Source organism: Melospiza melodia, chromosome 6 (genome assembly GCF_035770615.1).
Source record: "Melospiza melodia melodia isolate bMelMel2 chromosome 6, bMelMel2.pri, whole genome shotgun sequence".
Taxonomy (NCBI): Eukaryota; Metazoa; Chordata; class Aves; order Passeriformes; family Passerellidae; genus Melospiza; species Melospiza melodia.
The window spans coordinates 7,646,089-7,659,520 of record NC_086199.1 but is presented as its reverse complement, the minus strand read 5'-3'; the positions used below and the strand labels follow the sequence as shown (position 1 = coordinate 7,659,520).

Here is a 13,432-nt window from a genome sequence, read left to right as displayed (position 1 = left end):
GAGAGGGGGACAGCCCTCTCCGAACGATCCCGGAGGATGGGCGGGACGGCGCGGACGGGGACAGCGGGCACAGGGCTGCGGGGAGAGGGGAGGAACCCCAGCAGCATCCCCAGCCTGGAGCAGCCCCGCCGCGGCCGTGCCCCCCGAGCCCGGTGGGCGGCCCCGCGGGGCAGCGCGGCTCCCCCGCCCAGCGCAGCGCGGAGCGGCGGCGCCCCCGCCCGGGCCGCCCGGGAACGGCGCTGCGCGCTCGGGGCCGCCCCCTCCGCCCCGCCGCGCTGCCCCCGCGCTGCCCCGCGTCCCTCCGCGCCCGTCCCGCTGCGGCCGGAGCGGGGACACCGGGCGGTGCGGGGACACCGATCGCAGGGCACCGCGGGACTCGCTCCCGGCGGGCGCCCGGCACTGCGCACGTAGGCGCGGGGGGCGATGACGGGCGGGCGGGGGGCGGCCCTTTCCCCGCCGCGCCCCTGCGCTCGCCATTGGCGCGGGCGGCCGTGACGCGCGGCGCGGTCGCTGCCTCTTAGTGCGGGAGGCGGAGGCAGGCCCGGCAGAGCCGCGCCGAACCCGGCCGCGTAGCGCTGCATCCCACCGCCAAGGGAGCGCCCAGGGCAGCGCCGCATCCCTCCCGCCCGCCGCGGAGGAGCCGGGGCGCCCCGCGGGCAGCAGCGCCCCTGGCGCGGGCGGGAGGAGCGCGGAGGAGCAGCAGCAGCAGCGACGGCGGCGGCCGCCGCGGGGACCGGAGCAAAGTTGGTGCGAGCGGCGGCGGGGCCGCCCGGGAGCGGGACTGCAGGGAGCCGCCGCCTCGGCTCGGCCCGGCCGCCGCGGATGTGCCCCCGGCGGGCCGGGAAGGACGGAGCGGAGCACTGGCAGCGGGGATCGGGCGGCTGGCTGCGCTTCACCCTCGCCGGGCTGCTGCACTCGGAGGATTTGTGGATTGACTCTCGCTCCTGACCCACCGCCTCTGCCGGATTCCTGGGGTTTTGTTGCTGGATTTTGGATTTTTTTTGGTTTTTCCTTTTTTTTTTCTTTTTTTTTTTTTTTTTTTATTTTTATTTTTCTCTCCCCGTTCCTTGGGGAAGGAACTGCCTGCCGGCCCCGCTCGGGCTCCCCGCTGCAGTCGTGGCAGTGCCGTGGAGGCTGGGACCCCCCCACAAGCCAAGGTGAGCGCTGGCACTGATCCGACACAGCATCACCCCTTTCCCCCCGGAAAGGTGCGTCGGGCCGGTAACCAAAGAACGGGCACACACTCTAAAAAAAACCAAAGGCCACCCTGCATCTAGAAGCGTACAAAATATCCTGATAGTGGGACTCGCATTTGGGATCTGTTAGTTCTCTTGCTCATGCCACTGCCCCCTGGTTGCCTCAATGGCAGGATCATGAAGTGTTTGACTTTTTTTCTTCTGCTTCCAGAGACCTTAAAGAAGTCCAAAAAGAGTGTGAGGTCAAACGGCAAGGTGCCAGGATGCTATGAGATAGTGCCCCTGTCCCTGAAGAAGAAGATGGCTGCAGAACTTTACCCTGCCAGCACCAACACTAACATTGCAAACAGCAACGCCGCCGCCGCCACCGCTGCCAACAGCAAGAAGAACGCCCTGCAGCTCCAGCAGAGCGCCCAGCCGCCCCCGCCGCCCCAGCTCCAAAACCTCAACAACAACAACTTGGAGAGCGCCAACTGGCAATCCTTCCATCCCACGCTGCGGGAGAGGTAAGGGCCAGGCCCGCCGGACCCTCCCCGGGCGGGCGGGAGAGAGAGAGAGAGAGAGAGCGAGAGGCGCCCGCCCGCCCTGTGCACCTGCGGCCGGCCCGGCCAGAGCGCAGGGCTGGGCTGGAGCCGCGGGGCCGCCGGCGGGAGGCTGGGGCACCGGGCGAGCGCAGCCCGCGGCTAACGCGGCTTCTCCCCCTCCCCTGCTTGCAGGAACGCGCTGATGTTCAATAACGAACTCATGGCTGACGTTCACTTCATCGTGGGCCCGCCAGGGGCATCCAAGAAAGTTCCTGCCCATAAGGTTTGTGCAGATAATTTTTGGCTTTTTAATGCTGCTGCGCAGGTCGCCTTTTCCCCCTGCCTTACAACTAGGTTCCACTTTTTTTGTTTCCTAATTATAGCTCTTGTCTAATCCCAGAAGTAATTCGCATAATACACTGCAATTAAAGGGAGCAGTCTAAGGCAGTGTTCTGCTTCCACTGCAGCTTGTAACTTTCGCTAAATGCAGCTTTCAGGAAAGCCAGCACGCTCAGCTGTTCCTGATCCATGTTACTGAGGCTTCTCTCTCTTTATTTTCCAGTATGTTTTGGCAGTTGGTAGCTCTGTCTTCTATGCTATGTTTTATGGCGATCTCGCAGAGGTCAAATCTGAAATCCATATACCAGATGTGGAACCTGCAGCCTTTCTAATCCTATTAAAGTAAGTGGCCACTACAAGTCTGCTAATTACATGGACAGAATCAAAGTAGCTTATAAAATATACATCTCCTAATTGACATTGTGCAATATGCACTTATTGCTGTTTACTTAATGTGCTGACAAATATTGAATGTCAGATTCACTGCCAGCAAAGACGAATATAGATTATTTTCATGGCCTACTTTTTTTTTTCCCTGAGAAACTAATATTTTTTTTTTTCACCCCTCCGTCTAGATACATGTATAGCGATGAAATAGACCTGGAAGCTGACACAGTTCTGGCTACACTCTATGCTGCCAAGAAGTACATCGTGCCGGCCCTAGCGAAGGCTTGCGTCAATTTTTTGGAGACCAGCTTAGAGGCGAAGAACGCTTGTGTCCTGCTGTCTCAGAGCAGGCTCTTCGAGGAGCCAGAGCTGACACAGCGCTGCTGGGAAGTGATTGATGCTCAGGCAGAAATGGCACTGAAGTCAGAGGGCTTCTGTGAGATAGATCAACAAACACTAGAGATCATTGTAACCCGGGAAGCACTCAACACCAAGGAAGTGGTAGTTTTCGAGGCTGTTCTCAACTGGGCAGAGGCCGAATGCAAAAGGCAAGGGCTGCCGGTGACGCCTCGCAACAAGAGGAATGTATTAGGGAAAGCTTTGTACTTGGTGCGGATTCCAACCATGACTTTGGAAGAGTTTGCCAACGGAGCTGCCCAGTCCGACATCCTCACCCTTGAGGAGACTCACAACATATTCCTATGGTACACAGCAGCAAATAAACCCAAACTAGAGTTCCCCCTGACGAAAAGGAAAGGACTCGTGCCTCAGCGCTGCCACCGGTTTCAGTCGTCTGCGTATCGCAGCAATCAGTGGCGGTACCGAGGCCGCTGTGACAGTATTCAGTTTGCCGTAGACAAACGGATATTTATAGCGGGACTGGGATTGTATGGGTCAAGCTGTGGCAAAGCTGAATACAGCGTCAAAATCGAACTGAAGCGCTTAGGCGTTGTCCTTGCTCAGAACCTGACAAAGTTTACCTCCGACGGCTCCAGCAACACCTTCTCGGTGTGGTTTGAACACCCCGTGCAGGTCGAGCAAGACACGTTTTACAATGTAAGTGCTATTCTGGATGGGAACGAACTCAGTTACTTTGGACAAGAGGGAATGACTGAAGTGCAGTGCGGGAAAGTGACGTTCCAGTTCCAGTGCTCCTCGGACAGCACCAATGGGACCGGAGTACAAGGAGGACAGATACCTGAGCTCATTTTCTATGCATGATGCATTTCACCTTGATTGTATTCCAGTGCTGCAATGATGCACATTAAGGGATTTTTTTGGTTTTACTACGAACTCTGCAGCAGTATGGAATGTTATGCTACTTACCTATCTGCTACATCAGGCTATACAAATAAGTGAAGGAATGCTCTTGAATTTAATCTTATTTTATTTATTCATAAGCTATTTGACTTAATTATTAAGACTGCAACATGCAGAAAAATGTTAAATTTTGCACGTACTGTGCATTTATTTTGTATATAGATAACTAACTTGCAGACTGCAGCTGACTCAAACAGAATGTTCTAAACTAGAGCAGTTTACGAATCTGTGAAATATAAAAAACATTTTTACTTGCCCTAAATCCTGTGTACTTGATCTTTGCTGACCTTATGGCTCGTGTGTGTTAATTCATGTACAGCTAACAGGGGTGATGACACTGTAGTCTGGTCCCTGTGTGCATCCACACCCAGCAAGTAGGAAGGTTCCCTCTCTTGGTAACTGCAACTATCCATCAGCAGCCTTTATTTTCCCTTCATGAGAAAAGGAGCTGACATTTGAGGAAGCTCAGGGTTTTTTTGTGTGTTGCCCAAGCTGAAGATAGACAAACCATCAGTATAATCAAAGCTGATCAAAATCCTCCTGTGGTTATAGTTGAAAATTCCTAATGCCCCTTCACATGCAGCATCTCTGTTATCCTCCAGCCTGCCCACCAAACAGCAACACTGCCACTTGCACCTGTCAAACTATACCCCCCTTGAATGGCCAGTCAAGACACACAGATGAAGTTAATTAATTCAGTGACAGGCCTGCATCACAGATTTAGCCCAGGGCTGTGTTACTGGCAGACACTATCTGAATTTACATCCCATCTTTATACAGCACAGCAGGCATTAGAAAAATACTTGCAACATGGTGTTTACGTTCACTTAAGATTACTAATTAGAAATAAGCCACCTTAAAAAAAAAAGAAAAAAGCTGTTGGATCTTTCCTCTTGCTCTTTTTTTGGAAAACACAGTCTCAGGCATTATCAGCAATCATTCTAGGTTAGTACTTTGCTCAGAAAGTAATAGAAGTTTTTTCTCAAAGGTCTCATGATGATAGCTGAGCCAATTAGAAATATTTACTGTATTTTGTAAGTCTTAGGATGGGCTTGGAAGAGAACAGCAGTCTAAACCAGTATTTTTTCCATGTATAACAAGTACCTCTACATCTAACAAGTTTGCCTTTTCCCAAGCTGCATTAATTTTCACCTTGAAACTAAGCTGCGATGCAAATCCTGCCTGTTTTCTCTCTCTAAAAAAGGGACCAAAAAAAGTAATGAAAAGTAAGAAGGGGAGTGGATTACTGAGAAGAAGACCTCTGCAGCAGATCTGAGCTGTGTGGTGCTCTGTGTGTGAGCTGCTGCTCCCCTTGCTGCAGAGGCAGCAGCCCTGTGCCAGCCCAGAACAGCTCCAGGGCTGTGCCTGTGTTGTCCTTCTGCAACACAGCCATCTGATTCTCTTGGTACTGATGAAAGAGAGTGGGAGTGAGAGTGGGTAAAGATGCAGGCAGATAATTCCCACACAGAGGTGGGTAACAGTCACAAGACCTCACTATAAATGCACTCTTTTAACTGGAATTGGCACAAATTCCCTTGGCTTCGACACACAACCTAGAGAATGGCTTCTATACCCTTTTGACAGGTTAAACCCCACCTTCCTATCACAGTTACAATTTCAGTGTTGACTTGTTAGAAGTTATTCACATGTTTGGAAAAAGTTGCTCATTTTCCACCAAGCCACTCGTATTTCAAGCAATGAACAGCTCAGCTACAGGTGATCGACAGATAGTAAATTTGGCAAATACTTATCAAATGTTGCATCTGTGGAATTGAAGCGTGACAGGCCTGCAGGAGCTTGCTGACACACACTAATTTGTTACACGTCAGTCCATTGTCTTAGTATAGCCCAAATTACTCTTGGAAAAAGCAACAAAACTATTTGCAAAAGAAAACAGCATCTAATTCCAAAAAAGCTCTTCCAAAGAGGAGAACAGACTCTTACAGTCAGCAATGCTCCTCGGCCTGGATTGATTCCAGCTTCACTGTAAAGTTTCTACTTGAGTATTAACATACAACACTGTGTATATATACATACATACATATTTCTTTTCAAGTAACCATAGGAATAAAAGACTCAAAATAGTCAAAAGTCAAATCATTGAAAAAAATACCTATGGCTGGAGCATTTATGCAGAGTTCTCTGGCCAACACAAGGAAGGTTTTTCCCAGCACATAGACATTCACCTATTAAAAGACAAAAAAAGCATTATGTAGATCATAAACCACAAATGTTTTTAATAGAACATTTATATGGAAAGGAGAAAACCTCAACTTTCAAAATCTTAACCTGCTTAAAAAAAATTCAAGTTATACAAGCAATATTCATATGTACAGGATAATACTCAGAGAGCCTGTCAAAATCTGCACAAATTAGCATTGTAAATCAAAGCATAAGTTTATATTGAAAAAATTATAAGTTGTTCATCATGCTCTTCAGTGGGCTCAGTGCTACTCTGTAGTACAGTTTTTCACATTACATCATAAAGCATTAAGTAGACTTAAATGTAATATCAGTATATATAAAGTGTCATTTATCTTGCACTATTACAAAACCTGAGCAAATACAAGTCAGTACAAATTTCGGTTCTGCATGATCATCTGCAGTGGCATAATTAAGTATTGCACAAGCACACACCAAACTTTTCACCAAATCAAGGAGTGGTGCTGCATGCCCCAAGGGTTATTTGTCATATCTTGCTGTTTGGACATTGCCTCAGATCACATTAAAAACATTAAGAACAAAACAAAAAGCAACACAAAAAATAATCAGAAAAGTTCTAAACCACAGCAAACCTGCTCAGGCACCAGGGACAGAGCTCTGCTCCCATCCCCTCCTTCACTGCTGCACGCAGGAGGATGTAAATTGAGGGTAGGAGTTACTCTTCATACTCTGATTTGCAATTTATAGCACAGACAGCCATATTTGTATTTTACAAGTCTGAGGAAGTTTTCGTTCTCTATCTTAAGATGTGTTTTTGTGGTCAGCAAGAAAGGCAGGATGCACTCCAGCTCCCAATCAGCCTCAAACATTCCCACGGAGCTCCATGAACACCTTGCTTCCCCCAAGGCATATGTAAAGGTCAAGGTTAGTATAAAAACTCCATCCTCCTACACTCCAAGCAAGTAGGTTTTGGTTTGTTTTGAACAATGCAATATACTCTGTTGCTTTTATGGAACAAAACTGCCCCTCTCTTTCCTATGCCTGGATAGTGAAGTGTTTACTTAGCAGCCAATTACACAACTGAGTGATGATTATGGCACAAGCCTATGGAATTAGAAAACTATTGCTCTTTCCATTTCATCAAAGAGCTTTTCCAACATTAGGTTAAAAGCAGGCTTTCCTCCCATGTGTACAGATGGTTCTACCAACCTAACTAAAATATATCTATCTCAACAACAACCAAACCCCCAAACAACTGACATATTTTCACCTAGCCCTTCAAAATGTTTACATGAAAATGTTCTTAATGTGTATTTTTCTCAAATATATTTTTAAAATCAGAAATTAGAACTTCAAAGATATCCTCAGAATGATCACATATCCTGAAAGTGACTGTGCAATCAATTATACATGAGATGATGGTAATTCATTCCATATTTAGTGAAAAAGGAGTGTATGAGAAATGCTGTGTCTGACCAATGGTTGGACTGGCCTACAAGATGCAAAAATATAGCTTTAAGTTTCACTGCCCTTGTTCTTCCTGAAATAGCAGACAACATTCAAGCACTATTCTACGGGAAGGAAAAGAGCAAAATATACCCTCTGAATGAGAAGTCTATTTTCTAGGAAATAAGTTACCAAATTTTATGCAGAAAAAAAAATACCTACAGAATCTGGCAATTGATATGGAGCCTGAGTGTGTGTGACTTTCCACGAGCCACTAAAACAGAACAGATATCACTAAAGCAAAATGTCTGCAGCATTTCAGCTGGCTTTAGATTCACTGCAAGCTCAAAAAGGGTTGTTTTGACCTTTTGTCTAAAAAATATTAACATAAAGAATGAATGTTTGGCTGTAATTTCAGCCTTCTAAGCTGGCAGACCAAGTTACTATAAATCCTGAACCTCATCACTTAGATCTTGTTCTGCAAGGACGATTTCACTGCACAAATCAATAAAGTTACTTCAGTGGAGCCAAGTACATATGATGTTTCCATGAGAGGCCTCACAAACTCAACTAGTTCTCTCATATTAGTCTAGAGGGAAAAAAAAAAACAACATAAAACTCTAATCCAAACAAGTATTTTTTCCTTCTAGCCTTTTTCCTTATCACTTGATGTTTGTCACCATCAAACCATGTCACTCTCTAAGAAACTCCTCCCAAGTAAACTTTCCATAAACCCAATAATAAAGAGCAAATAAATATGAAGAGACATAAAGAAGCATGTATTTTTTCTTCTAGTGAAGTTCTAACAATCAAAGAGATTTCCAAATTAAATCTAAAGCAAAGACAAATGAATAATAAATGTGCTCAATTACTATTTATCCTTCTTTCTTTGGACTAACTAAAAGTCTCCTGATCTATGGTTTATTTGAGAAGTAATGCGCTTAAAGCTAACCTGCTTTTCCACTTCACCCACATCATCAGTGTTTCATGACTGACTTCAAGGTGCAGGCAATGTATTTGCACAAAATAATAAATTAAAATAGAAATGGTAAATGAGGGATTTTATTTCTTTTGCTTACAAGCCCATTTCTTTGTAGTTTCTGGTTACTACCTATTTAGAAAGAAAGCAAAATATACAGTACAGTCCATGTTCTGTATTGTATTCCTCATGAAGCTGACATATTTTTAATGCCAGGGTCACAAAAAGAATCAGGAATATTTAATTGCTTCCAGTTTTTCTGGCAAATCAATAGGAAAAATGACTTCAGGCCCCCTCAAACAATATGCTTCTCAACTTTGAAAGTTAACAGATACTCACAGGTTCTGAGGCACTTCTCATAAATGAAAAATTAAAGATGGCATAAAGTTCACTCAGAAATCTGTAATGCCACTGAACTCCTGAAACATGATATTTAAGATCTCCTGGGTTTAGTGGAAGGTGGCCCTTTCACTAAAATTTTATTCCTCTATCACTGATTTCAGCTATTACTCACATGCACACACAGATCCCGTGACAGAGGAGATACGATATAAAATAGGCATTTAGAGAGGTCTTTCTTTACTCTCATCATTTGATTTTTCTGCACTCCATTAAGCTTAGAAAATTAGGAGAATTAATTTAGAGGCCTACTTTAATTTCTAGTTCTTTCTTCATTAAGAACTTCTTATAAAAATTCATATACTCCAATCCATCAAAAGCTTAACGTTCCAAATTTAGAATCATATGACATTTGCATTTATAAAACCTAATTTTATATGAGTTCTTAGAATGGTGAATAAACAAAAATGCCCTTCTGAAAGGATGTCTCCGGCTTAAACTTGAATTGGTGCAGCTTTAAAGCTTACCACATCAACTTCAGCCTCTTTTCCCCTTAATTTAAAAGGATCATACTGAAAAACAGTATTTCTCCACTCTCCCCAATCAAAACTGTTGAAGTGAGACAATTGCTCTATGTACTTTCATAAGACTTGTGCTCTTTTTTTGCAGATTTTCACCATATATTAAAATTTCCTAAATTTGCTGTAATCACTAGGTTTAAGCATCAACACCTAATGCAAAAGAGGGGTGTCAACCTCTGCTAGAGGGGAGATTTTAAAATATCTGCATACTCTGATAGTTTTTACCATATTCTCTTATATTCAACTCATAATTAACAGAATAAGTTTACAAGCATGTGGACCCATCACAATTTTTTTTTTATTAAAAAAAAGGCAAAACAAAAAAACAAGTAGCTTCTTTAGCAGGAAGACATTTTTCAGACAAAGTATGTGCTCACTGCAAAAACCTCTTTTTACAGGAGACATTAAGATTCTCTAAGATGTTGTCCTTTACCAATAGTTAATTTCTGTTCTCATTATCAAACACATTATGTTAATTAAAAGGGGCATTTAGTGAAGGAATGGCTTCCAATTATTCAGTTACATCTTCACAACAAGATCCTTCTACTTGTTATGCTCTTTGCCCTTCACAGTATTTTTTGGAGACAGTCTTTTCATTTCACATCTGTCAGTCATCAGACACTGATTTCAAAGGGACACTTCCAGAGAGACTCTTATCCTTTCATCATTTCCTCTTGCTTTCACATCATGCCTGATCTGTTCACAAATACCAATATACTTCCACTTTCAGAAATAACAACACACACCTCATTTCCAGTAACACAGGAATTCATCAGTCTAACACCTTCCAGAATTTTAAACTCTCCTGGGGAAGCAGAGACTCTCCCATTCATACAGTTACCAGGTTACCAGGTCACGTTAACTTCTGGAGAGTAGCAAAAAATAAAGCTGCTACCATTGAATGGAAGTTTCTGTTGGACTGTAAGTTATAAAACAATAACCCTTCTACAAGCAATTTCCAAAAAGGCTTTTCAAGACCATAGTGTGGCATTCTGGCAGAGTACAACAAATGGTGACAGTGGTTAAGATATTCCTCTGGAAAGACAAAGACCGGGCAGTTGGAACACGATGAGAATTCACACTGTGAAACATCCATGGCTGCTTGCCTAAATAATTAAGCAAGCATGAAAAGCAAATGAGTTTTTAAGGAGAGTGTCTGTTGCTGGGGAAAGAGGCACCTGTGGTTATTTGATTCATTATTAACATTTCTAGTGTAGGAATGCCTGAAGGTCCCAAACAGGTTGTTTAAATTAACTCAATCAACAGCAATTTGCATAGGGGCAATAAAGGCAAATACAGTCAACATATTAATAACTTTAAATGAACAAAGGGTATCAAAAACTGAAGCAAACCAGTAGAGTCTTTAAAAGAATACTCTATTTTACCTTTCTCCGTGCAATAAACTGAAACATCTAATTTTTTTGATCCATACTCTATTTAGGGAAGTCAAAAGGTAACACACAAAAATACAAACAAGTACCAAACTCAGCTTGTCATTCAAAAGAGACACAAATCAAAATTAAGCAGCTTTTCTCTCATACTGGCTTTAAAGCAATGGCCTCAGTAAGGGGATTCCAAAGGAAACTCCTTCTGCTAATCACATCCATGGCAGTCCTGGAGCCCCTCCTCCAATACCACAGCAGTACAATAAGCCATTATGAAACCATCTATGCAAGAAAGTCAAAGCGCAATAATTTGCAATAATCATAGAGGAGTCAAGGAGCTCAGTGCTGCCTTTACATTAAATAAATGAAAACAATTGTTCAAAAGCAATTCACAATAAAAATCCTCCTAGACAAGCAAGTACCAGACAAACAGCAGATGAAGAAATAGTGGTGAGAGTTGTGTTCTGAAGTGGAAGAGAGACCAAGCAAGTACTAGTCACTGATTTTCATTTCTTGCAAGGGCATCCTCTTCCCTTACCTAGAACCACAGTGTGGTTCAGGTGGGAATGGATCTCATCGGGTCTCCAGCCCAACCTCCTGCTCCAAGCAGGCTCAGCCACAAGAACAGACCAGGTTGCTCAGACCAGGTTGCTCTGGATCTTGAGAGCCTTGATGGATAAAAACTTCAAAACTGCTGTAAATGACCTGTTTCCACACTTGGCTGTCCTCACAGTGAAAAACCTTTTCTTCGTATCAAGTAGAGACATCCCACTTTAATTAATGACATCCATTGCTGGTGATTTTCCTGCACACTCCTTTAAAGAGTGTGGCTCTTCAGATGTCTGAGATCTCTTCAGTGAACACCAGCCTTGTTTAACAGCAGGACACACCACAAGGCATGCTAAAAATTATATTCTACCAGGCTGAAACTGGGGGTCAGAGCACTGCCAAACCCTTCCCAAAAGTCTTTTACGACCCCATTGCAAAGACCATGACACTGGAGATGACAAGAGACTAAAAAAACCCCAGCCATTTCTGAGGACGTGAAAGGCAGCCTTTGATCACAGTGAGATGAAACTTCAGCCAAACAGTTCTCCAGGTGCAAGGAATGGGATGCTTGGAAAGATGGGAGAAAACCTAAACTGTTCAGAACTTGGCCAAGGCTAGACAGGCTCTGCAGCTCTCCTAAACAAGCCAGGCCTGTTGCTTAGATTGGACTAACAAAAAAGCAAACAAAAGGCCTGATTGCAGACCTCTCTAAGGACTATATTTGCAAGTAAAATTTGCAGGATCTGAAAATATAAGCAAGTACTTTCCCTGTCCTTCCAACTCAATCAACAAGCAGCACGACTGCTCGGCACAAGGAGGGCGCCTGATTTGCAGCAGTGCTCTGGACATTTTCAGATCATTTCAGATCCTGCTTTGAAGTCCAAATGGATCAGAGGCATTCTGGATCCAACAACACTTTCAACAGGAGATTTCCAAGATGTAAGATGTATTTTACATGAAGATTAAACACCAAGGAAATTGCCTTTCCAATTAAAAAAAAAAAAAAAAAAAGGAAAAAAAAAAGACTTTTTGTCTTTTCCCAAGATGGCAGCAATTTTGAAGCTCCAAAAATTCTTATGAAAATGCAGCAGTTCCCCAGTGGAACAAGACAAACTCCCACATCTCAGTCATCAGCATAAGAGGAAAACTGATATGACTTTTTAAACAGACTGCCATTAACAGTAAAAATTAGTCTCCTCTATTGCTAAGTTTTAGCAGCACGATACTATCCTAAAAGCACATTACACTGTAGGGGACAGCTTTTTATTTTTTTTTATATTTTTAAGTCCCAAAGCAATTCAAGAAAGACAGGATTTCCTCTACCACTTTTTTCCTAAAGAGCAGCAATAGAGAAAGAATTTAGGATGTGTCATTAAACAAATACTGAGCCAGAGTAACAGTAGATTCAGGACTTGGTTAAATGGTGGACATGGTGGTGGTTGATGGCTGGACCTGGTGATCTTGGAGGTCTTTTGATTCTATGATTCTATGATTATTTCACCCTCAAATGCACTGAAACCTATTTCAGGGTGCTCAGTAATTCAGTCAGTGGCCTCCATGGAGACAATCTGTAAGGATGTTTCATGTGGTGACTTTCTTACAAAATTCCTGCAGCCAGATGACAGAGCCCTGCAGGTCCCTCACCTCCCACTGCAACTGAGCTGCATCAGGAACATTCTGAAGAAAAATCTCAGCATTCACTATTAGTTTCTAAGCAAGAGCTGGTGCAGCTCAGCAGTAGTTCATTTTTTTAGACTTCAGATGTGATTTTTTTTGTGATATAAATTCAACACATTTCTCATCTCACCAAGAAAAACAGTCACCTGGACCACTATGACAAATTTTGTACAGATGAGTATGAACAAATTAAATACTTTGGAAAGTAATTTGCTGCCACCACTACTACTGCTGCTCTCAACTCTTCTTCCTTAAGAACATTTATATCCCAACTTCAAGATAGGAGAGTAGTCGTTTAAAAAAACGAGGCGCTTCAAAGTAAAATAGTATCATCTAATGAACTATTTTTAACAAACTAATTCTTCTTTAGGTTTTGTGAGCAAAGACTTTTTTTTATCTAAAGCAGAATGTACTGAATGTACTGAAATTTACTGCCTGGGCCACAAATGTTTTGCTACCAAGGTGGCTTGGGTGGTTTTTTTTGTTGGGGGTTTTTTTTGGCTCAGTTTGTAGTTGTGGTTTTCTGTGTGGTTTGTGGTTTTGTTTG

The 13,432-nt window shown here is 43.6% G+C and overlaps 2 protein-coding genes across 3 annotated transcripts in view; one reads left to right on the top strand and one right to left on the bottom strand.

Moving 5' to 3' along the window:
• The window catches only part of BRF1 (BRF1 RNA polymerase III transcription initiation factor subunit), a 173,215-nt gene that overhangs the window by 89,690 nt on the left and 70,093 nt on the right, over positions 1–13,432 (bottom strand). Inside the window, exon 5 of the mRNA XM_063159797.1 lies at positions 5,880–5,952. Coding sequence (XP_063015867.1) covers positions 5,880–5,952 — 73 coding nt within the window. The remainder of the gene's footprint in view (positions 1–5,879; positions 5,953–13,432) is intronic.
• BTBD6 (BTB domain containing 6) lies at positions 807–4,028 on the top strand. Of its 2 annotated transcripts, XM_063159799.1 has the most exons (5): positions 808–1,157; positions 1,408–1,702; positions 1,913–2,003; positions 2,283–2,401; positions 2,635–4,028. In XM_063159799.1, the coding sequence occupies exons 2-5, from the start codon at positions 1,497–1,499 to the stop codon at positions 3,665–3,667; spliced, it is 1,449 nt and encodes a 482-aa protein (XP_063015869.1). In that variant the 5' UTR covers positions 808–1,157; positions 1,408–1,496; the 3' UTR covers positions 3,668–4,028. The 2 variants fall into 2 exon arrangements, with proteins under 2 accessions (XP_063015868.1, XP_063015869.1); XM_063159798.1 differs by having other exon boundaries at positions 807–1,702.

Excerpts from the sequence above, each read along its gene's own strand:
- BTBD6 (XM_063159798.1), top strand. The coding sequence starts at position 1,338 with ATGCCACTGCCCCCTGGTTGCCTCAATGGCAGGATCATGAAGTGTTTG. Across the intron at positions 2,004-2,282 it reads AGAAAGTTCCTGCCCATAAG|TATGTTTTGGCAGTTGGTAG; the intron begins GTTTGTGCAGAT and ends TTTATTTTCCAG. Across the intron at positions 2,402-2,634 it reads GCCTTTCTAATCCTATTAAA|ATACATGTATAGCGATGAAA; the intron begins GTAAGTGGCCAC and ends CCCTCCGTCTAG.